This window comes from Purpureocillium takamizusanense, chromosome 6 (genome assembly GCF_022605165.1).
Source record: "Purpureocillium takamizusanense chromosome 6, complete sequence".
Taxonomy (NCBI): Eukaryota; Fungi; Ascomycota; class Sordariomycetes; order Hypocreales; family Ophiocordycipitaceae; genus Purpureocillium; species Purpureocillium takamizusanense.
In genome coordinates this window covers 1,489,118-1,511,184 of record NC_063073.1, presented here as the reverse complement: position 1 = coordinate 1,511,184, position 22,067 = coordinate 1,489,118, and the positions used below count along the sequence as shown (strand labels likewise).

General features: G+C 59.5%; 6 protein-coding genes across 6 annotated transcripts; 5 read left to right on the top strand and 1 right to left on the bottom strand.

Annotated features, from left to right (window-relative positions):
* Positions 1–116: 116 nt before the first annotated feature.
* GUT1_2 (Glycerol kinase) lies at positions 117–3,868 on the bottom strand. Its single transcript, XM_047988377.1, has 4 exons — positions 3,642–3,868; positions 1,865–3,529; positions 603–1,761; positions 117–526 (listed from the first exon to the last, which is right to left on the bottom strand). The coding sequence occupies exons 2-4, from the start codon at positions 2,041–2,043 to the stop codon at positions 287–289; spliced, it is 1,578 nt and encodes a 525-aa protein (XP_047844372.1). The 5' UTR covers positions 2,044–3,529; positions 3,642–3,868; the 3' UTR covers positions 117–286.
* Positions 3,869–5,567: 1,699 nt separating this feature from the next.
* Positions 5,568–6,694, top strand: FPS1 (glycerol channel; the record flags this gene model as incomplete). The annotated part of the gene is made up of 3 exons (XM_047988376.1): positions 5,568–5,863; positions 5,921–6,461; positions 6,515–6,694. 3 exons carry the CDS (start codon positions 5,568–5,570, stop codon positions 6,692–6,694), a joined length of 1,017 nt encoding a protein of 338 aa, XP_047844371.1.
* Positions 6,695–8,711: 2,017 nt separating this feature from the next.
* GUT2_2 (Glycerol-3-phosphate dehydrogenase) lies at positions 8,712–11,871 on the top strand. Its single transcript, XM_047988375.1, has 2 exons — positions 8,712–10,765; positions 10,824–11,871. Exons 1-2 carry the CDS (start codon positions 9,541–9,543, stop codon positions 11,627–11,629), a joined length of 2,031 nt encoding a protein of 676 aa, XP_047844370.1. The 5' UTR covers positions 8,712–9,540; the 3' UTR covers positions 11,630–11,871.
* Positions 11,872–13,541: 1,670 nt separating this feature from the next.
* Positions 13,542–16,192, top strand: JDV02_006937 (uncharacterized protein). Its single transcript, XM_047988374.1, has one exon. It carries the CDS (start codon positions 13,638–13,640, stop codon positions 15,714–15,716), a length of 2,079 nt encoding a protein of 692 aa, XP_047844369.1. The 5' UTR covers positions 13,542–13,637; the 3' UTR covers positions 15,717–16,192.
* Positions 16,193–17,344: 1,152 nt separating this feature from the next.
* Positions 17,345–18,938, top strand: JDV02_006936 (uncharacterized protein). The gene is made up of 2 exons (XM_047988373.1): positions 17,345–18,315; positions 18,413–18,938. The coding sequence occupies exons 1-2, from the start codon at positions 17,711–17,713 to the stop codon at positions 18,816–18,818; spliced, it is 1,011 nt and encodes a 336-aa protein (XP_047844368.1). The 5' UTR covers positions 17,345–17,710; the 3' UTR covers positions 18,819–18,938.
* A 627-nt stretch (positions 18,939–19,565) lies between these two features.
* JDV02_006935 (uncharacterized protein) lies at positions 19,566–20,942 on the top strand. Its single transcript, XM_047988372.1, has one exon. The coding sequence runs from the start codon at positions 19,823–19,825 to the stop codon at positions 20,651–20,653; it is 831 nt and encodes a 276-aa protein (XP_047844367.1). The 5' UTR covers positions 19,566–19,822; the 3' UTR covers positions 20,654–20,942.
* Positions 20,943–22,067: the final 1,125 nt, after the last annotated feature.

Sequence of the window (22,067 nt, the reverse complement as noted above, 5' to 3'; positions counted from 1 at the left end):
CGCCGCACGTATGTATTCCCAGTCGTTAGCCAACTGGGCGGACGTTGCAGACTCGTCACCAGGGAAACACTGGGCAATGTGTGTCAGGAAAATCTCCAGCTTCATCAGAGAAAAAGATCCGTCATGAGGTCATTCAGAAATATAGTACACGCAAGCTCTCAGGCTTCTAGAAGCAGACACACCGCTGCCGCGACTCGGGCCCCCATCGACACACCCATGGCCCGCCAGTGGTATAGTAAGAGGGGAAAAAACAACACGCGACACGCGCGCGACGAACAAAAACCATTTACTCGGCCCAGCCCTTGCTCATCTGAACCGCCTTCTCCCAGCGTTCAAACTGCTTGGTCGCCTTGTCCTCCGAAACGGAAGGCTTGAAGATGGTGCGGCCCTCGAGGTTCACGTCCTTGAGCTCGTCAAACGACTCCCACACGCCGGCAGCGAAGCCCGCGGCGATGGCGGCGCCCAGAGCCGTCGTCTCGCGCATGCCCGGCCGGTTGACGGGGATGCCGATGATGTCGGACTGCGTCTGTGCGACTTGTCAGTAAACGAGAATCCTTGTCTTGGCAGCTCCAGGGGTCCGGGGCGCTCCTTGCGCTACGCACCTGCATGATCAGATCCGAGTTGCACATGCCGCCGTCGACGGCGAGCTCCGTCAGGGCCTTGCCGCTGTCCTTCTCCATCGACTTGAGGATGGCCCTGGTCTGGAAGCACGTGGCCTCGAGCGTCGCGCGAGCAATGTGGCCGCGCTGTGTGAAGGCGGTGATGCCAAAGATGGTGCCGCGGGCGTCGTCGATCCAGTACGGCGCGAACAGGCCGCTAAAGGCAGTGACAAACGTGCAGCCACCGTTGTCCTCGACCGTCTCGGCAAGGGCGCTCAGCTTCGACGACGACTCGATGAAGCCAAAGTTATCGACGAGGAACTTGACGCTGGAGCCGGCCACGGCGATGCTGCCCTCGAGCGCGTACATGGTCTTGCCCTCACCGAAGTCGAAGGCGACGGTGGAGAGCAGGCCGTGCGACGAGATGACGGGCTTCTCGCCCACGTTGTAGAGCAGGAAACAGCCAGTGCCGTACGTGTTCTTGGCAAGACCAGGGGTGAAGCCCTTCTGTCCAACGAGAGCAGCAGACTGGTCGCCCAGGCAGCCCATGATCTTGGTGCCGTTGAGGAGGGTGCTGGCCAGCGAGCCGTAGGCCTCGGGGTCGGCCGAGCGCACAATCTTGGCCAGCTTGACCTTGTTGCGGTCAACGCGGAACCAGTCAAGGAGCTCATTATCGTAGTCGAGCGTGTGGAGGTTCATGAACATGGTGCGCGAGGCATTGCTGGGGTCCGACACATAGACGTTGCGCGCGGGGCCGCCGTTCAGCTTATAGACCAGCCAGGTGTCGATGGTACCGAAGGCCAGGTTGCCCGCATCGTAAGCTTCCTTGACCGCCTTGACATTCTCCAGGAGCCACAGGAGCTTGCCAACGGACGGGTAGGTGGACAGGGGGAGGCCGCAGCGGTCGGTGAGCTCGCCGGAGCCGATTCGCATCTTGAGGCGGCGGACGAGGTCCTGCGTGCGCGTGTCCGTCCAGACAATGGCATTGTACAAGGGCTTGCCGGTCACTCGGTCCCAGACGACCGTTGTCTCACGCTGGTTGGTGATGCCCACGGACACGATTTGCTCGCGCGAGTGGCCCTGCGTCTCAAACTTCTTGACGGCGCCATCGACGCACTTCTCCACGGACGAGACAATTTCCTCGGGGTCATGCTCGTGCCATCTACGTGTCGCGATGCGTCAGCGGCGATTCACACGAGATACTGGACATTGACTCTGTCCATCCATGCAAGCAGGCAGGCTATCTGGCATTGGAGGAGACTTACCCCGGCTGCGGATAGATCTGCTTAAACTCAAGCTGGTGCAGGGCAACGACTTCTCCAGCGCGGTTGAAGATGAGGAACCGCGTGCTGGTAGTGCCCTGGTCAATGGCACCGACGAACTGTGTTTGTGAAGAGGAAGACATGATGGTTTTGGATCTGCCAGGCAAGAGAGAACTGAGCATTCAGAACACGATGAAGCGACAAGAGACGTGACAAGGGCGGCTGCTGAGCGGGGGAAGACACGCGACGCAACGCAACGCGGGGAAGCTGCGACCCAAGTCTGGGGTAAACGACTTTGAGGCTGTGGGGGATAGAGCGGGATGGAGAGAGAAACGAAGAAGTTGACAAGAGTTCGTGGAGGCAGGCACACGCAGAGATACTAATAGTCGCGGCTTTCACATGGGCGCGCTTCTCTTTCCCACGAATCACTGGGAAGCTCGCGAGCTCCCGCGTTGGCTGGCGCTGCTGACGCTCGGGAGCTTCCCCAACCCCTCACTCACCCTCGCCGGTGTGGCTTCCATATACCCCGCCAGTGTCCCCAGCCGCCACCGCCGGGGCAGCGCCCGCCCGCCCCATTTCACCTCTTCACCCGGCCTTGCGGCATCATGGCGGCCCCAGAGACTGTGGAGAAGCGTAGATGTCTGTTGCCGCACGTGCTCTCTGGAGACTGTCGGTGGAGAGAAGCGCTTGCTCCAAACGTCATACGACTCCTGAGATGCCACCAGGTCCGCGGTTTGCTCCACCGTGCCAGACGGGCTCGACTTGGCCCTGGTTTGCCATGCGACAATGGTGCGTTCCGGGCACCCGCGATGAGGGGCCCCTCACGAGTCGAGCGGGACCTCATGATGGAGATTTGTGGAGGACGTTGAACGACTAGCGCCTGGCAGGGACCAAAACTCGGGCTTTCGAGCCCGAGGTCGACGACTGCCGTTCCACGGTGTCCGTCTGATGCCAGCTGCCAGATGCCTCGGGGCGCGCCCCCTGCGTGCGCCGCATGAGACCGCAGCCACGACATCGACCTTGTGGCGCACAGCACGCGCCTCACAAGCAAGAGGATCCTGGCCGGTCGGGTCGACGCGCCAAGGAGCGGGTTTGCTTGTGATAGAGGTGACTGGATGTCACACATGCGGGCGTCTGCAACTGGCACAGCCGCTCGGTCGGCGTCGGCGGTTTGTCACGCACGGCTCATCAAGAGGATTCCGATGCCTGGCAAAAGGCCCCCGACTCGAGGGAGCAACTTCGGCCGGCAGAACAGTAAAAGGAATAGGCGCAAGGAGGGGTGTGCGCACCTTGCCTGGCTTGCAGGGGGGCGCTCTGCAACCAGCGCCATCCCGCTCCACTGAGCCCCCAGATGGGAACGTCTCCACCCACAGGCGCCCCAGAAGCTAAAACTGTGCGGGTGTGTGGGAGGCATGAGCGGGTGTTGGTGTCATGTCGGAAATCGTCGACAGGGCCAGGTGGCGCCCATCTTCCGTCGTGGCAAGGAAAGCGTTTCTCGTACGAGTGCCAACCTCGAGACATGACCAGGAGACCCGAGGTGGGGGCCGATGGCTCCGTGGCATCAAAACTCCGGAAGAGGCTGACGACAAGTGCCTCTGACGGTAGCATGACAGAACCGGACGCTTCGGTGCTGGCTTCGAGCAAGGCTCCGGACCGAGGCAAGTCAACCTGACCCAATTATCACTTGGCCGCCATGGGCGGCAGACTCTCAAGCCGTCAGTGACCACATACCAGAAGGCTTCACCGGCGAACGGAAACTGGGGGATCATCGTGTACTCACTTCGCCCCGGATCCCGCGCGTCTTTGTTTCGCATCCCGGGTCCGGGGTTTGTTTGTCCGCGTTGTAGCATTGGCCTCGCGGAAGGCCCACTGTCCGAGCGAAGCGAAAAGCTGGAGAGAGCCAGCTGGGGTGCCCCTGCGGCGAAGTTCTAGAAATTTGCGATGTCGGACAGTTGCGACGCTTCGTCGAGCTCTCGACCCCGCGCATAGCTTGGATGTCTGGCGAGGTCGTTTACGCCTCCTCGTCTTTGTGGAAACCGGCTGAAATATACCGACGGCGGGGGGCGACGGGTTTTCAAACCCCGTGAGCAGGTACATGGGCGGCCGGCAAGAAGTGGTCGGAAGTTGGGTATCACGGCAGGCCGTTTCGGTGCGAGCGACCGACGCTGCATCATGGCGCAAGCCAATAATTCGCCTCGGCGGCGGGCGCGACGCCATCCCCGTTCTACCCCTCTGGGGTCTCGTCATCCCTCCATCAGCGGCCGGAGACTCCGTAATAATAGTAGCGGCGTGTTGTTTGCCTGCCTGGCACCCGAACTGTACGAGGTGTCTTTTGCCCCTGTGGGCGCGGATGGCCCGTCCGCTGCCCGAGTCGGTCGTTGCCGTGACTCGACGCCTTCATGACCAAGGCCCCCTTGTCGCCTTAGTCCCGGTGGCTGAAATGCTCGCCTCTCGATGGCTAAGGGAGGGGGGTGCCTTCTTCGCGAACAGTCTTCATCCGAGCCAACGCCACGCTGCAGCTATTGGATGGCGCCATGGACTGCAATGCTATTTTTTTTTTTCGTCAGCCAAAGACACGCACGCACACACGGGAACCAGGCCAGGGGGCCGGGCGGGACGACACAGAGCCAACGAACGAACCAGCAGAGAGGGGAGCGCACGAACGACAGGCCTGCGTCAAAGAGGCGGGAATCGAGCCCGACAGTGGATGCGCGCCGGCTGATGACGATGAGCCACACACACCTGTGACCTGGGAGGGATGGATGGTATGGATGTATGGGCCGGTCGGTGAGTGGGCGCCTGGAGTCGGATCAGGGCGCGGCGCCGCAGTTGGAGAGGCGTCCTTGTCTGGTTTTGGCTGTCAGTCCCGCACCTGCGACGAACCAGCTCCACAAGGCAGCCGGCCGCAAAGTTGTGTCGTACAGTCGTAGCGCAGCACCCGCGCCCACGATGGTCTGCTGACGGGCCACTCACTCCTCGCAAAAGAAGCTCAAAAGCCTCCTTCAACGGCTCCGAGGAGGCGTCCGGTATGTTACCTACTAGTAGATTAGTAGTACAGCACATCGGGTACTTGCTCGCTGTCACTTTTCCGGAGGCGTTCATTGTCTGCCTTCTAGCGTCCGTGGAGACGGAAGGCGGCGCCTGGGTCACTGCTCTTTCCCGCCAGGCCCTAACGTTAGGACGTCTTGTCAATCATCCTTTGATCCCGCATCCCATTCACCTCCAGGCAGTCCGGCCAGCCACGGGCCTCTCCTCCTCAATCCTTCCCCCTCACCCGCGCCCAGCAAGGCCAAGCAAGGCACAGGGACAGGACTAAAACTTACACGCCCAGCCCCGCCTCACGCATCTCACCTGCATCCCGCACCGCGAGCCGCCACCCCTCGTCAGCACATTCTCGACCGTTTTTAGTCACTCCCGATTCCGTGCCCTCTTCCCCGGGACCACGCGATTTCTCGGTCGCCAACCCGGTCGGGCTCCGCCGTCTCCTTCTTCTTCTCTCAACACCCCGTGGGGAGAACACATATAGTTGTCCGTTTCCCCGTGCCGAACGGATCTCAACGACTCGTCGCCGGCCCGGAGCATCCGCATGTTCCACAGTTCCTGACATTTTATCCTTTGTCCCCGGCCTTTTCTTTATCGCTGGTCCGCTTTCATTGTCTGCCTGAGACTTATTATCTTGGGTTTCACCCACACTCCTGCAGTCCTCATGTCCATCATTCCACCCTCGCAGGATTCAGTCTCCGAGTCGTCCATTGACAAGTCTGTTCCTGTCTACAAGGTCGAGATGGGCGGTTCCGTCACTCATGAAGAGCCTACCAACGGCGTGTTAGCGCCACCTAAGAAGCAGCCCAAGTGGCCTAAGATCCGCTCCATCTGGCAAGATGCCTTCTCCGAGTTCTTCGGCACCATGGTCCTTATTCTGTTCGGCGACGGTGTCGTGGCCCAGGTTGTCCTTAGTAAGAATGTCAAGGGCGACTATCAGAGTATCTCCTGGGGCTGGGGGTAAGTGTCGCCGCTCACCCATAGCGTCCCAACTCAAGGTGCTGACTCGATTCCCAGAATCGGCGTCATGTTGGGCGTCTACGTTGCCGGCAAGTCTGGCGGTCACATCAACCCCGCCGTTACCCTCGCCAACTGCGTCTTTCGTGGCCACCCGTGGCGCAAGTTCCCCGTCTACCTCCTCGCACAGCTCACGGGCGCCATGATGGGCGCTGCTATCGTCTACGGCAACTATCGATCCGCTATTGACACCTTTGAGGGCGGCACCGGCATCCGCACCGTCTCGGGCCCCAATGCCACGGCCGGTGTCTTCTGCACGTACCCAGCCGCGTTCATGACCCGGACCGGCATGGTCTTCTCCGAGTTCGTCGCCAGTACCATTCTTCAATTCGTCATCTTCGCGCTGGCCGACGCCAACAACATTGGCGCTGGGCCGCTGATGCCCCTGTGCCTCTTCTTCCTCATCTTCGGCATTGGTGCTTGCTTCGGTTGGGAGACTGGCTATGCTATCAACCTGGCCCGTGACTTTGGCCCTCGCCTGGTGACTTTCATGATTGGATACGGCCACGAGGTGTGGTCTTTTGGTGGCTACTACTTCTGGGTAAGATGGTTGCGGCCTCTCTCATGAAATTTCTATTACTAACATCCCGCCAGATCCCAATGGTGATTCCTTTCCTCGGCTGCCTGACTGGCGGCGCCATGTACGATTTCTTCATCTACGAGGGCCCGGAGAGCCCAATGAACAAGCCTTACCTCGGCCTTAACCGCTTCCTACACCCCAAGAAGAGTGTTTGGTCCAACACGTACAACAAAGCCCTCGACTCCAGCGTATAGTCGCCGGGAGAAGATGACCAGGGACTCTAGAAGACGGGAATGAAGAAATATGATGCCACGCAGCGGAAGCGATGGCTGAAAGAACAAAAACAACAGCGGATGCCAACAGAAATAACCAAAACAGGAAGCAATGGTCGAAACAGGACAGCGACAGAAATGTAGGGCGTTTGTGTGCTTGGAGTTTGGATTCATGTGCTGGATCCTCAGCGAGCGATGTGATTTTATATCCCGCGCAGGGAGTTTTGTACGGAATCAAATGCCGCAGGTATGAAGACATGTTCATATAGTTGATACGTTGTCACCTCGAACTATACTACTCCCTCCTCTGCGAAAATTGGCAGCGTTTCGTTTCGCATCACGAGATGATGAGCAGGACCCCATTGCCGCTGCGACGTGGCCACCCGATTTCGATTGTGCATACTAGCCCTAAACGCGCACACAGTGGTGGAGAGTTGATCACCTGGGCAGCTCCAGTGCAAACTCTTTGGGTGAGAAGCGCAGCCGTCCCGGGGCTGGGGAGACGACGAAAGTGGCAAGTCGGGGGTACGGCTACATACAAACTTGGCAGTGGGTGATTCGGCAACATGGTATTGACGGCAGCGGGTCAGCAACAGCGGCAGCTGACCTGCTTGGGATACCTCCGACTACTAAGGTACCGGAGGAGCCGGTGAAAGAGGTTACCTGTACCAGCCTGTACTAAGATACGCAAGGTGTACGCAGCAGCAAAAGGGACTGGAAGAGGAAACTGCCTCGGGCGGATGGAGAACGCTGGCAGTGGAGACTGCAACTGCTCTCTCTGGAGCCCTTTTCCACGACTACTACTACTACTACGAAGCGCGGCGCGCACCACCTGTCAGGGTCGGCAAACTTTGATTCAAGCGAGGGAGAAAGCGACCCCAGAATCACATGCGCGGTGACTTTTTTTTCTTGCGCCCCCAAGCGCCCGCGTCTATTTCAAACAAACGCAGGGGTGTCGTGATCCTGCGTGTAGCAGCGCAGCAGCAGAATGCACCCCCTCGCCGGGAACGGGGTCTGAGCTCGAGGCTGGCTGGCATCCCAGTCAGGAACATGCATCGCATGGAATTTGTACCACCACCCATGGTGACCGGAAGCAAATCTTGGCAATCACAGCAGCACTGCGGGGAGGGGGGCCATTTGCATGGTGTAACGAAGGTTAAAAAGAGTGCACGTTAACGATGTGCCAACCACGTGCTGCGTAGTAAAAAGAGTTTGCCGATGAGGCGTATGGTGGTGCGCTGCGACTCGTGGTGACATTCGTGTGTCTGGGCCTTGACTCGACCAGAGGACGTTGGAAGAGGCGAGTGTGGCGCCGGTGCAGACCGCGGTATGGCGCAGTTGAGGCGTACGCCGCCCGTCCTTCTAGAAGGATGGGATGGGATGGATTGACGGACGGCGTCTGCGGAAGGGAGACCAACACGCCGCCACAAGTCTATTAGTACCCGCTGGTGGTGCATGTTGGCGGCTCGGATAGAGATCAGGCCAGCCCCCGCCCGCCAACAAGACGTTAGCAGCTCGTTAGGGAGTGCGTTCCATCTGGCAGATTCATGCTCCGTCTATCCACGGGCTGTTGCTGACGGGGCGGGAAGGGGTGTGTGCGAGGAGGGGCTGTGGCGTCGGAGCGGGACACCGAGCGGGTACCGAAGATGAAGAAGGCCCAGACAGCAGATCGGGGTCCAAATGCCGAGAGGGTCGGCATGTGGATACCGAGATTCCCGAGTTCGTGGTCCGCCGGCAGGGCTGTGCGACCCACTGGGCCACGGCTTAGGGGTCTAGGGGGCCTTGGCGGGCTCGGGGTCGAAACACCGAGGTGCATGAATTTTGCGGCGCCGTGCGTGGAGCACCCCTGGCCCGGTGGTGACGGGAGCGAGCGGGCTCCCGCACACACACACACACACACACGCACAGAACGCTGACGCGAGACACGGCTGACAGCTGACTGACTCCCTCCACTTGACACGCGCCGCCGCCGCCGCCGCCGCCGTCGCAGAGCGAGCAACGGAGACGAGTTCGTGGTGAGTTCAATAGTCCGCCGGGGGAGGACGGGACGAGAAGCTGGGGGGAAAAGGTCGACCGACACACATACAGATGCGTGCTCGGTGCTCGCTCGGGGAACCCCAAGCACTCTCGCAACGAAAGACACGCGCGTCGGAGCGAAGGGGGCCATCATATCTATCTCGAGACGTTCGCCCACTGCTGCTCCCCACCCACCGGGCGATGATGTCACGGATGCCCCCCGAGACACGCCGGCAAGGCAAGCTTTGACTCGGGGAGAGCTAAAGATTGAAAGCACCTGACTTTCACCCGCATGCCTACGTACTGTACTGTACTGCAAAAAAAATAACACGTGGGCCAACGACACGCACACGGACCTGCCCGTCCGTGTGAATAGGAAAAAAGTAGTGCACACGAGTGAGCGACAAGGTGCTTTTCCCGGGTGGCTGCGCCGTGGTGCTCCCGACTCCCGCGCGTCCTTGACGCCTGTGATCCATTTTCCACAAATAAAGTCTCGCGACGGCATCGGCACTTCTTTGCCCGGCACCCCTGCTCTTTTCCCCCCCCCCCCGCAAAAAGCCCCCCCCCCCCCCCGGTCCTCAATATCAGCCCGTGTCTCTCTCACTTGCTGGTTGCCTCTCTTTCTTTCTCTTCTCCCGCTCTCTCTCGCTGGCTTTGCAACTGCCGGGCTAGTATATCTGTTTTCAACCACGCCGCGACGATCGTCAGCCATCCTCGCCGTCTCCCCAACTCCAACTTCAAACCTCACCCCCCCCGAGCGACTCCATCACCAACCGAGCCAGCTTGAGTGAGCGCCTCTCCCCCTCGGCACCATGCCGCCGCGCTTCTCTCGAGTATGGCGGCCCCTCGCCGCGGCCACCGTCGTCGCCGCTGGCGGTGGCATTGTCTACAGCCGCGCCAACGCCCATCGCTCCCACGATAAGCCCCTCGTCGAGCTTCGCCGCGACGCCTCGGGCCGCATCGTTCCTCCCAAGTTCCAGGACATAAAGTCCCGCGCCGAGCAGCTTGCCGACCTGAGACGCAACGGCGCCAGCCAGGACACCGAGTACGACCTGCTGGTCATCGGCGGCGGCGCCACTGGCACCGGCATCGCCCTCGATGCCGTCACCCGCGGCCTCAAGGTCGCCCTCGTCGAGCGCGACGACTTCTCCGCAGGCACCAGCTCCAAGAGCACCAAGCTCGTCCACGGTGGCGTCCGCTACCTCGAAAAGGCCATCTGGAACCTCGACTACCCCCAGCTGCAGCTCGTCATCGAGGCCCTGCGCGAGCGCAAGGGCTTCCTCGACATCGCCCCCCACCTGTCCAGCTCCCTGCCCATCCTGCTGCCCCTCCAGCGCTGGTGGCAGGCCCCGTACATGTGGATCGGATGCAAGACGTACGACCTGCTCGCGGGGTCCCAGGGTCTGGAAAGTTCCTACTTTGTGAGCCGGGCCAAGGCTCTCAGCTCGTTTCCCTTGCTGCGCAAGGATAATCTCGTCGGTGCCCTCGTGTACTACGACGGCCAGCACAACGACTCCCGAATGAACGTCTCTCTCGCCCTCACTGCTTCTCTCTACGGCGCCACCGTGCTCAACCACGTCGAGGTTACCTCGTTGGAAAAGGACGCCAACGGCAAGATCTGCGGCGCTAAGGTCCGCGATCTGATGGCTGGCGACGATGCCGCCAAGGAGGACTTTGCCGTGCGCGCCAAGGGTGTCATCAACGCTACCGGACCCTTCACCGACGCCATCGAGCGCATGGACGACCCTAACCGCCCGCCGATCGTTGCTCCGGCCTCTGGCGCGCACATCATGCTTCCCGGAAAGCTCTGTCCCAAGGGCATGGGCATGCTTGATGCCGCCACCTCGGACGGTCGTGTTGTGTTTGTTCTGCCTTGGCAGGGCATGACGGTTGCCGGAACTACGGACAATGCTTGTCCGGTCGAGCGGGAGCCTGTGGCTCGCGAGGATGATGTTGCCTTCATCCTGAAGGAAGTCAGCAAGCTCCTGGAGCCCAAGTCCGTCCTTACCCGCGATGATGTTCTGGCCACCTGGTCTGGTAAGTAATTTTAATTGTTTACGCCGACTCTGGAGGAGCACAAGCTGACCCTGAGTAGGCATTCGACCTCTCGTCAAGGACCCCAAGGCTGGCAACACCGAGTCTCTGGTTCGCAGCCATCTCGTCACCGTCTCCGACTCTGGCCTCCTCACCTGCGCCGGCGGCAAGTGGACCACGTACCGCCAGATGGCCGAGGACGCCGTCGATGAAGCCATCAAGACGTTCAACCTGACCCCCAAGCACATCACCCTCCCCGACATCACCGGCGCCGGCCTCCCCGGCTTCACCACCAACGGCGCCTGCGTTACCCGAATCACCCCCGTCCTTGGCTCCCACGGTTACTCGACGCAGCTGCCCTCGCAGCTCACCCAGGTCTACGGCGTCGACGCCGACATCGCCCACCACCTCGCGACCAACTACGGCGACCGCGCCTGGTCAGTCCTCGGCAGCGCGCCCGACGCCATCGTGCGCCTGGCGCCGTCCTTCCCCTTCATCGAGGCCGAGATCCGCCACGGCGTCCGCAGCGAGGCCGCCTGCACTGCCGCCGACGTCATCTCGCGCCGCACCCGCCTCGCCTTCCTCGACGTCGACAGCGCGCTCAAGGCCCTGCCCCGCGTCATCGACGTCATGACCGAGGAGCTGAGCTGGAGCGAGGCCCGCAGGGAGCAGGAGTGGACCGAGACGGTGCACTTTTTGCGGAGCATGGGTCTCGAGGAGGCGCGCATGGCGGTCACCCGGGACGAGGTCCTGAGCGGTGACGCCAAGGCACAGAGAACAAGGCGCGATGACGGCGCCGCCAAGGGCGTCAAGGTCGGCGGTGGCCGCGAACTGGAGGCCCCTGGCGCGCTGGCCTCGGGTGCTTAGAAGGCGGTGCGAGTTGAGTGACCTCTGGGGTTTGGCGTGATGGCCCCCCCTTTTCGTTTTTGCTTTTCCTCTAGGTGTACGGAGTTGGGCTGGGGGAAACACGTTATAGTATTGCATAGCATTGCCTGTGCCCAGTCTGCGGACTGCTGAATCTTTTTACTTTTTCTTTGGGTTCTTTCCCGGCTGCTGGATATGTAGAAGACATAGACTGCCAGACATGAACAAAACTTCAACAAGGACGCTGCCGTCGTAGCGCTGTTGCAGAGCCCCGTGAAGCTATATTAGTCGCATGCAGTTGAGGTCTGGTATCTTGGGCTGTCCCAGGCACCCTTGCTCCGTGGCGGCGTGGGATCAGTTTCTCCACCAATGAAGGGGGTCACCCGATGTACGAAGTATGCGGGCGATGCCATCACTCGGCGATCGTACTTCCTGTTGCATGGGCAGGCAAAACGAATGTTGACTCAGCATGGAGGGAGCGTTATTTAGCCGGCGATGGGGACGGCGAGTGAGCAACTGCCTCGTTGTTGAAGACAGTGTATGTATGTGAACACGTAGTCGGAGTGATGATGGCGCAATGCCGAATAAAATCTATCGATTGGAGGTTAGCATCTGGGTTCTAGCCTGCGGAGCGGGTAGCGGTCAATGAGTCAACTCGTGAAACCACGTGGCACTGCTGCGTATCTGGGATGTTAGTTAAACAATAACAGTCGCCTTAACGGTTGAGGACAAATAGAGGTGTTTGCTGGCCTTTTCGTTCTTGTTCTGAAAGTAAAGCGTTTATAAAAGCGTCCAAGTTCAATGTTGGGTCCATGTCCTCTCAGCAGCACAGTCAGACATACTTCGCACCGATGCTACTCAACCCCTTAAGCAAGCATAAAGATGGAACCACTGAGTTTACTGAGCTCTGAAAACACAAGAGATTAATACACATTGTACTCCTATACATTATCAGTACCCCTTACAGGCAAGGCCTGTCAATCTGTTCCATCCTACTATCAGACTGGGACTACCCTACAACCCACCGTGCAACAAGTTATAACACGACGCACAACCATGAAGCCTCGGCTCCTCCTGACCAGCGCACTTGCGACACTCGCCCTCTATAGCAAAACCGCGGCGACCGCCACGAAAGAGGGCTCGGACTTAGTGAGGTGGTGCGGAACGCTCGGCGGCGCCGTGCCGGGGTGGTTCCCGTGTGGTGTCGTGGACAAGGTGTTGGATCTGTATGACTGGTGGGCGAGGGAGGCCGGGAGGGAGGGGGAGGCTCCATGTGAGACGACGATGCGGGATGCCCATACGTTTGCGGGCAGCCGAGCCAGAGAGCTGTAGTCTGCGAACCGTGCATAGTACATGTATCTAAGTTAAGTTGGTAGCAGCTCACCTGCACAACAACGAAAGAGGGACAGGCTTCGCCCAGCCCTCGTCATTTTGTCATGGCGCTACATGTAAATTACTGCGACCGCTCGGCTCTGATGGCTGGCGACTTGCACCCTACAGCACCCGTTCTGTCAATGCGACCTGAGGGGACGTGGAGGGCGCTTATCGTGGGGGCGGGAACGACAACAACTGCATATCAGCACACTTCGACGTCATGGGGGCTCAGCGTGGATGGTGAGTGTAGAGGCAGTCTCTCTGATGTTGCAGACAGCTGTTCCGCCTCCCATGGGATTTGCTCACCGGTTTGGCTCAACATGAACTGCCATTGAGGCAACCCGAACGCCCTGCGCCACCCCCAGCTTCGTTGTCCCTTGTTGAATACTACCCTACGGGAGGCATACTAGGCATTCTTCATGCACGTTGAACCAACTGCATATGCTGTTTTCGGCCTTGCCCGTGCGGAGACAGCTTATGCAGAAAGGCACGGAGGAAGGCCGCCCGTCTCACTGAGGTTCCTTAGTACTTTAAGGGGCAGCGAGAAAGGGCGCCGGACGAGCCACTACCTGCTGCTACTACTACTACCACTGCTTTGGCTCTGTCGGGCTGCCATGCCTGGCATCAATAACTCAATATGACTACTGTCATCGGGTTCGCTCATCCCGTCTTCGACGAAATTGAGAAGCAACTCGAGGCAGAATACCTCTTCTTACCATCGGATTCGCGCGAGTTTAGATCGAACACGAAGAAAAAAGACAAGTTTCTGCAATGCCGCCGGTCGCACACGAAGACGACAAATAAGAAATGCACACTTCGTGCGGCGCCCAAAGGCGACAAGGACGATATGATCGAGCTGCTGAAGAAGATCGGAGCCTTGTCGCATGACACCAACAGCAAAGAGTTTTTTGAGAATGTCCACGACTTTGTTAAACGGACGCACTGCGGCCGTCACCATCGGGACGAAGCTGTAGAGAAGCTGCAAAAGTGGAACGCCGCGAGACAAGCGGAAGACGCCGCCTTGGACACGCAAGCAGCAGCTCGCGAGGAAGAGCATGGGAGCAGTCGTGTGGACTCTTTGCCTGATACTGAGGCCGTTTCTGGGCGCCCGGCCCTCGGCCCAACGGATGAGCCAAGCGAAGAGGCGGGCCCAGAGATACTTGACTTCGCCGAGTCACTGGATCAGGACGATGGCGACTCAGAGCATTTTGTATACATATCGGACGATTCAACTGAAAGTCTGGACTACACAGATTGCTTTGACAGTTTCATCGATGACAGCAATGACACTTCGTGCGTTACGACACCCGATAGCGAAGAGCCCGCCGAGGAGCCCGCCAAGGAAGTTCGCCAAAGCCCTGATCCGGCTGAGGAAGCACCAGAGCCCGCCGAGGAAAGCCGCCAGAGTCCCGATCCCGCAGACGAGGCACCCGAAACTACCTCTTCTGTCGAGCAGCCCGACGGCCACGACGAGGTCAACCGCCTTCACTTTGACGAGGTCAGGATGGTAGTAGCCGGTATGAGCCTGCCGAGCGTGCAGTCAGGCGGATCCATCAAGGACGGCCTCAAGGTCTACCTCGAGATGGACAAGGCCCTGACGCCGAAACAGAAGCAGGTCGGCATCGTCTACATCCTACGGCACCGCACGAAAAGCGGCATGTTCAAGATCGGCTGGACGACGTACACGGCCGAAGTGCGGCGGCGCAGAGTGTGCGACGGCGAGGACTCGGAGGTGCTGTACGAGACGGAGAGGCCCTTCTTTGCCGCCTTCAAGGCCGAACGGCTGGCGCATGCTAAGCTCGCACGACAGGCTGCGCACGTCAGGGACTGCGTGAGCTGTGGCGGCGGGCACCAGGAGTGGTTCCGGTCCTCGGTGCGGGAGGTGCGGGAGGCGGTGCTCCTGATGGAGACGTTCGTGCGGCTGCCGGCGTACACGCTGCGGGGCGACGGGATGGAGCTTTCGCGGCGCGCGCGCGCGCTGCTTGATGGGCTCGTTGAGCTCGACACGGATAGGATGTGGAAGTGGATGGCGGAGGTGAGCGGTCGGAGCAACGCCCCTGGTTCTTCTACTGGTGAAGCCAAACCGACCTCTCAACCGGCCGCTGCTCATACGGACGCTCAACCAGACGCTCAACCGAACGTTCAACATGAAGTGTCTGTGGAAGAGGCTGCAGGCCACGCTGGTGTTGACGCGGCCGAAAGTGCTGCCACCACGAGTCCCCAAGAGACTCCGACCAAGGGCTCAGCGCGCCGGGAAAGTTCCCTTGCCTTCAAGACGGGGCAACTCTTGCGAGCCGTCGCGGACACGCCTAGCGTATGGAGCGAACGGCTTCGGGGACGGCGGCAGTCCGGAGCAAAGACCCACCACCACGGAGACGACGACGCGGAGCGGCAAGCGCCGCAAGCCAGTCCCGATAAGCGAGCGGCGAGTCTGGCGGACCTGGAGGAATCGTGGGCCATGTATATCTGGAGGATGCTACCGGACGGACTCAAGGCCGGGGAGCCGGAGGACTTGCGGGACGACCAACCCAAGGACATGGCCTTCTTGAGCAAGGTCACGAAGCAAGGGTTTCAGAACCTGACGAAGGATATCAGGGATGGATATAGAGGCGAGGATCCCGGGCTAGGCGACGGGGTCGGCGAGGTCACTACGGCTACGGCGGTGACGGAGGCAGGACTGAAGCAGGCAAGGGCTCCAAGATGTGTGACGCCGTGACACACTCCATTTCATTTTCACACTGGGCTGAGCGGCGTTGATTGGACTGCGGTATGGATGAGAAGAGTCTCTTGATGTATGATGCAAGCCGTATGATGTATGCCATAATGACAGCATGAAGCGAGCGTGCTTGGTTCTGACTTCGGGGAACATAAAGGGTCGCTGGTGAACACGGAGCGCGGGCAACTGTGGGTCGTCGGGATCTATCCAGGGCTGACTTGGGTGGCATCTATTCTTAGATGAACTGCTCCCCCCGAGCGCCGGAAGAAGTCGAGGAGGGTGGGTGGCTGCAGGCTGTTGTCATGCCGCGGGCCTCCGCGCGTGGCCTGGTTGGTGTGCGAGGCGGCCTTGCTCCAAGCTCCTTTCGATTCAGTGTCTCGTCACGCGCAAGCGACTGTCGGGTGTACGACCTCGGCTGGTAGGGGCGGCATCTGTCTACAAATGCCATGGCTTGTTGTTACATGGTGACCGAGAGTCGAACGCTTCACATGTGAGTGACTGCGGACATGTACGTTACAATGTATGTAGCGCGCCGCTCGTATCAAGCCTTGATATTGGCAAGAGTTGATGCTCAAATGAGCATCTGAGGAGACACGGGTCCCAGTTGAAACAGCCCTGTGAACATGAAGTAAGCTCTGACGGGGAGAGCTGCCACCCAAGAAAGGCAGCCAGCCACTAACCTAGCTGTCAAGTTGGCGTGGCGAGCCGGACCCAGACTTATTAGAGTGCTTACTAGTTATCATGTACTCGTGGCCGTCACACGCTGGGAATAGTTCGGGCCAAAGAGCTAAAGAGTCTCGCTCATGGCGCCTTGCCTTTCTGCGAGAGCACGACCAGCGATTGATTTCTTCCGTCTCTTAGCTTGGCGCAAGGCGTTCTTTTGCTGGGCGTGTCATGCTGTGCTGCTCTGGCTGCCCAGAACCGGCCGGGAAGGCGCAATCTTGACACGCCGAGTTTTTCAAGCTCTGTTTTCTTGCATGAGTGCGTGCAGGGGGGGAGATCGTCTGGTGCCTGGTAATTAACTTGTCTTGCAGAATTGACACCCCCCCCCACGTGCGGCTAACTGTCCCACGGCTCAAGAACGGACATAACTAGCAAGAGGTCCAGGAACTGGAGCAGCTTGCGGACCAGGTCATGTTTTGTCAGTGTGGGTAAATAGCGAAGCGCTCACTGGTTTAAGAGAACGCGAACAACGTGCCTTGCACTCATGTCAATCTCGTGATGGCCTCGCGCAGTTTCGACGATGAATAATTCAGTCAAGGCTATGGAAAAAAGCATTCTCTTCAACAACAGGCGGTGGCGACGACGAGCTGCTGCCCCAAACGGTATGCTCCCCGACCGTGTATCCATGCCTAGCCAGAGCTTGAGCTGCAGTGGTGAGATTTAAGACCCATCTTCACATGCGGGAACCCCTGGGGCCTCCCGGGGAGCAGACACCCAATGAAGCTACATGGTGTCCCTGCTGGCGAACCAGGACCAGGGCAGCAGCCTCCTCTTTGGCCCTCCTTGGGGGGATTAAACTCCATCTGGGCTGGCGATCACGCACCAAAATCGGACGGGTCGCCCACGTTTATTCGTCCGTCTTACCTTTTCGCCGCAACCCAATCCCTCCCGAGAATTGCAGAGATGGTCCTGGTTCAAGGCACGCAGGCACACACACCACGATGCTAGCTGCGCTCGGCCGGCGAGAGAGAGAGCCTTGCCATTGTTTGACGGCCCGGCCGAATCAAGGATCCGCGGGCCGCAATCATGGCCGTCCAGATCCGCCGCCCACCACGCTTTATCGGCGCACAGTCCGGTCCCTGCTGATGTTCCTTGACGAGTCCATGACTCCCGAGCATCTCGAGTGATCTTCATCGTGCGCTGCTTCTTCTTCCGAATCCTGACCCTGAGCTGTGTGGTCCTGCGCCCACCCGCCTTCCCGCCAGCCCAGACGGCAATATCGACGATCAAACGCGCCTCGATAAATCCCAAAAAAATCAAAAGTCGCTGGCATGTCGAACCCTTACTACCACACGCGGGATCGCGACGCCGACGCGCCCGAGGTCGCGCAGGTGGCGTCGCCCCTGACGGCCGTCTCCAACCTCGAGGGCGAGTGGCAGCGGCAGTACCAGTGGACGCGCGACGCCGAGCGCCCGCCGCTGCCGAGCGGCGACACGGCCAAGGAGGCCTTCAACCAGGACGCCGACGCCAAGTACGTCGTGCCGCTCGAGCTCAAGGGCGAGTACCCCGAGACGGCCACGAGCATCACCAGCCCGGGGACCACCACGACCGCCGTGCCCTGGACCCCGGACTCGGAGCGCCTGCAGCCCGTCCTGTCCCATGGTGGTTTTGGAAGCCCGGGGAGCCTGCATGGCAGCGTCACGGGCGGGCCGCCGCCTCCCATGCTGCCGCCGGGTGGTAGTGGTGCTACTGGTGGCGAGTTCAACGAGAACAAGGATGGCAAGATTCTGGGCATGAGCCGCAAGGCTTTCCTGATACTCGTCGTGGTCATCATCATCATCGTCGCTGCGGCGGTCGGTGGTGGCGTCGGCGGTGCGGTGGCATCCAAGTCAAAGTCAGACGCCGCTCCCGTGACAACGTCGAGCAGCTTGCCTACGTGAGTTTTATTTTCTCCCCACCCTTCCCCAGGTCCCTTATCAAGGACCCAAGAGCCCACTCTCGTAACCCGTGCTTCTGACACATGGAGAGAGCAGATCGTCAGCGCCGTCGCCTTCGACGACATCGTCAGCACCGACGTCGACATCAGCCACCCCCTCGGCATCGCCCACACCAGACGTCCGGTTCCTCAACAACGAGACCTGGCCCAAGGGCGGCGTGCACGCGTTCCAGGGCTTCTCCCGGGAAAACTTCACCGGCAGCTCGACCGAGATCTTCACCGAGGAGGGCGGCCACGACTTCCAGTTCGACCTGCACAGCTACGTCTGGGTCCCCAACATCAACAACTGCTGCGCGTCGCTGTGCGCCAACTCGACGAAGCAAGGCTGGCTGGGGTACCGCTGCGAGCTGACCAAGAGGCTCGAGTCGTCGGACCCCATTGCGCGCGTGTTTGTGTGGTGCTCACAAAATCACACCATCGAATACGCGAGGGGCAAGTGTTAGTAGGGAGATGAAAATGCACATGCATGCACGGGGCGAATCCAGCCGGCGTTTTACGAGTATGTTTACTTCAAGGCACATATGTATATCTGAAACGGTCGCATAGCGCATATAATTCTCAAGTACATTTCCCTTCTATAACCATGATCGATTCATGCAAGACAGTCACCTTGGACAAGAAAGGCGTTGAGAGCGAGTTTCCAAGGTGAGCGCGGGAAGAGCCCATCTGGTCGCAGAGCAAGGCAATGTGAAGCTTTCCGGAAAGGTGCCTGTCACTGAACCAGCTCATGACGTGGTGCCATGACAGCTCCTCCCAAACGTTACCCTCTGCAAAAGGTCAATGTCATAATGCCTTGTTGAAGGGACGACCGCGAACATACCCTTGAAAACGGCCATGAGCATTATCAGCGGGTTCAGTGACGGTGCCTTGGCGCTTGTCGCAAACAGCACGTCACCGTCGGCTCCGCTCAACTTGGGCTTCTTGTTGACGCCGGCGCATTCCAGCCTGCAAACTTGAAGGGCCCGGCGCCTCTCCCGAGGACTCCGGGCCGTCCCCGGTCTGACTTTGTCATTAACAAAGTCAATCGAGAGGTGGAAGGGGTTGCGGTCGCCAACGCGGCAGCCGCCCCGTTTATAGAGTTTGAGCGGTTGGCGATGGCTCGTCATGTCAAGTTGAACAGCCCAACGCGCCTTGGGTTACGGCGGCGCTAGGCAACACTGAATTCGCCCCGGCATCGGTTGCTTCCGTGAAGCAACGAATCCGGGAGCGATGATGGTCCGCGAGCCCGTATATAAGGTGGAAGTCTGCTATAGCTAGTGCCGAAACCTGTCGGACGACTTGCTGGATCGACTCCCGAGATTCCCGTATTATTTGCGAGGCGACGCCTGATACAAAAATACCAAAAACACCAGGAGGTATTAATCCTTGCCGATATGGAGTCCATTTCGCCTCCTGTCAAGCAACCCCATCTATCACTGTACTCTTATTTCCCCTCGTCGCAGTCACCATGCCGTACATTACCCTCCGAGACGGCGCAGAGCTCTTCTACAAGGACTGGGGCAACCCCAAGGGCCCCGTCGTCACCTTCTCCCACGGCTGGCCGCTGAACAGCGACAACTTCGAGAGCCAGATGGTCTTCTTCGCGGACCAGGGCTTCCGCGTCATCGCGCACGATCGCCGGGGCCACGGCCGCTCGTCGCAGACATGGGAGGGCAATAACATGGACACGTTCGCCGACGACCTGCAGGAGCTGTTCGAGAAGCTCAACGTCAAGGACGCCATGATGGTCGGGCACTCGCACGGCGGGGGCGAGGTCGCGCGCTTCCTGGGCAAGCACGGCACCGGCCGCGTCAACAAGGCGGTGCTCATCGGGGCGGTGCCGCCGCTGATGCTCAAGACGGGCGCCAACCCCGAGGGCACGGACAAGTCGGTGTTCGACTCGTTCCGCGCGGCCATGCACAAGGACCGCGCGCAGTTCTTCCTCGACGTGCCGAGCGGGCCCTTTTTCGGCTTCAACCGCCCCGGCGTGCAGAGGAGCGAGGGTCTCGTCCGGAGCTGGTGGCGCATGGGCATGCTGTCGAGCTACAAGTCGACGTATGACAGCATCAAGGACTTTTCCGAGACGGACTTTTCCGGCGACCTCGAGAGCATCGACGTCCCCGTCCTGGTGCTCCACGGAGACGACGACCAGGTCGTGCCGTTCAAGGCCGCGGGCGAGAAGTCGGCCAAGCTGCTCCCCAAGGGGAAGCTCAAGGTGTACCCCGGAGGATCGCACGCCATTCACAACATGCAGGTCGATGAGGTCAACAAGGACCTGCTCGACTTTTACAAGTCCTGAGGTGAGGAGGGAGGGAGGGAGGGAGGGAGAAATATGGACACATGCAGATTGATGATGCCGAGCGCATAAGCCGTGCGTGCAATCTCGGGGAATACGGCGCCACCAAAGTGATCGGCCTCTCTAGTCCACAACGCCAGTCAATACAAGTTGTCGGGTGCTGCGCGTACCATGAAATGCGATTGGCCTTTTGAGATGGGCCGGTGAAGCGCTGCACCACGAGATCGCCGTCTGTGTAATGTTGTTCCCAAGTTGAAGTTGCCCTTTTGTTTACCCAGATGCGTAAAGTCGCATGCCAGATCTATCTGTCGACTGAAGCGAGACGGCGTTAATCAGTTGCTGCTGTAGCCCACCAACTGCGATAATATGTACGTTACCTAGTGCAATAGCCGGGACGGCATATTGTCTGCCGCCCCGCGATTGATACTCCCCGCCCCCTGCTATAGCATGCATCTTATGGCTGCTATAGCATGCCTTTATTGCCGCTGTAAGTTACGTAGCCGCCTCAATTGGTCCCGCGGCTACTCGAAGCGGGCGAATCGACAATGCATGGAACACTGAACGTTCAAGCATTGAACCTTGTAGGGTTGCGCTGCGTGCACGTACTGGCACGGTTGGGATAGGGATGCCGTATAAGCTCAGGAAACGGCCGGATTCCGCGGCCTACTTCTGACGTGGAGGGATTCCGAAGCCCAAGAAACGTCAACAGAAAAAAGTACATCAGCAGCAGCAGGGGTTCAAATGCCTGTTTCTGGGCAAGTACATGTCAAGCCCCCTACCCTCAGGGACAGGGCTATGGTCAATTTTCCGAGCCCAAGCACGGAGAAGCCATGTCGCAGAATCCATCCTCGCTATTCAGATCACAACGTCCTGTATTTCTGGCTTCAAGTTGTGCGGCGTCTCACCTGCCACTCAAGTTCACTGCACCGAACCCGCGTGAACCCTCCCCCCCCTTTCCCCCTCCTTCACGCGCCCCCGGATCCCTTCGGCTCAGTCGCGTTCCGAGCCAGCTGTACATGTACGCCGAGGCACTTTTGGATCGACAGAGGCGCCTCCGCTGTGCTGTCTGTCGCGTTGTACATAATCTCCATCTCAGCCCCCAAGCAAGGCCACTTTATTAAACCGAACCCGCCCAAACTCCGCAAGATAACTAGTTAGTATTGGGGTCGGCAGTCAGTGCGCCAGCGGCATTGCCTCGAACTGTAGCACTAACGGACAATGGCCTCCCTGAGCTGCGGAACGCTAGCTTTCTCGTGCATAAGCGAGGTGGGCCATCGCGCAGTTCCCGTGCAGTTAGCACCTCTCTCTCGCATTGTCACCCGCATGCCCGCGTATGTACGTGGTACTACATACGTACAGTACTGTACGTACCACCTTCGCAACGCCTGAATCAAAAGGAACAACCAGCTTTCTGTCT

Excerpts from the sequence above, each read along its gene's own strand:
- GUT1_2 (XM_047988377.1), bottom strand. The coding sequence starts at position 2,043 with ATGCTCAGTTCTCTCTTGCCTGGCAGATCCAAAACCATCATGTCTTCC. Across the intron at positions 1,762-1,864 it reads CAGATCTATCCGCAGCCGGG|ATGGCACGAGCATGACCCCG; the intron begins GTAAGTCTCCTC and ends CGCGACACGTAG. Across the intron at positions 527-602 it reads ACTCGGATCTGATCATGCAG|ACGCAGTCCGACATCATCGG; the intron begins GTGCGTAGCGCA and ends CAAGTCGCACAG.
- GUT2_2 (XM_047988375.1), top strand. The coding sequence starts at position 9,541 with ATGCCGCCGCGCTTCTCTCGAGTATGGCGGCCCCTCGCCGCGGCCACC. Across the intron at positions 10,766-10,823 it reads TGTTCTGGCCACCTGGTCTG|GCATTCGACCTCTCGTCAAG; the intron begins GTAAGTAATTTT and ends GACCCTGAGTAG.
- JDV02_006937 (XM_047988374.1), top strand. The coding sequence starts at position 13,638 with ATGACTACTGTCATCGGGTTCGCTCATCCCGTCTTCGACGAAATTGAG.
- JDV02_006936 (XM_047988373.1), top strand. The coding sequence starts at position 17,711 with ATGTCGAACCCTTACTACCACACGCGGGATCGCGACGCCGACGCGCCC. Across the intron at positions 18,316-18,412 it reads ACGTCGAGCAGCTTGCCTAC|ATCGTCAGCGCCGTCGCCTT; the intron begins GTGAGTTTTATT and ends TGGAGAGAGCAG.
- JDV02_006935 (XM_047988372.1), top strand. The coding sequence starts at position 19,823 with ATGCCGTACATTACCCTCCGAGACGGCGCAGAGCTCTTCTACAAGGAC.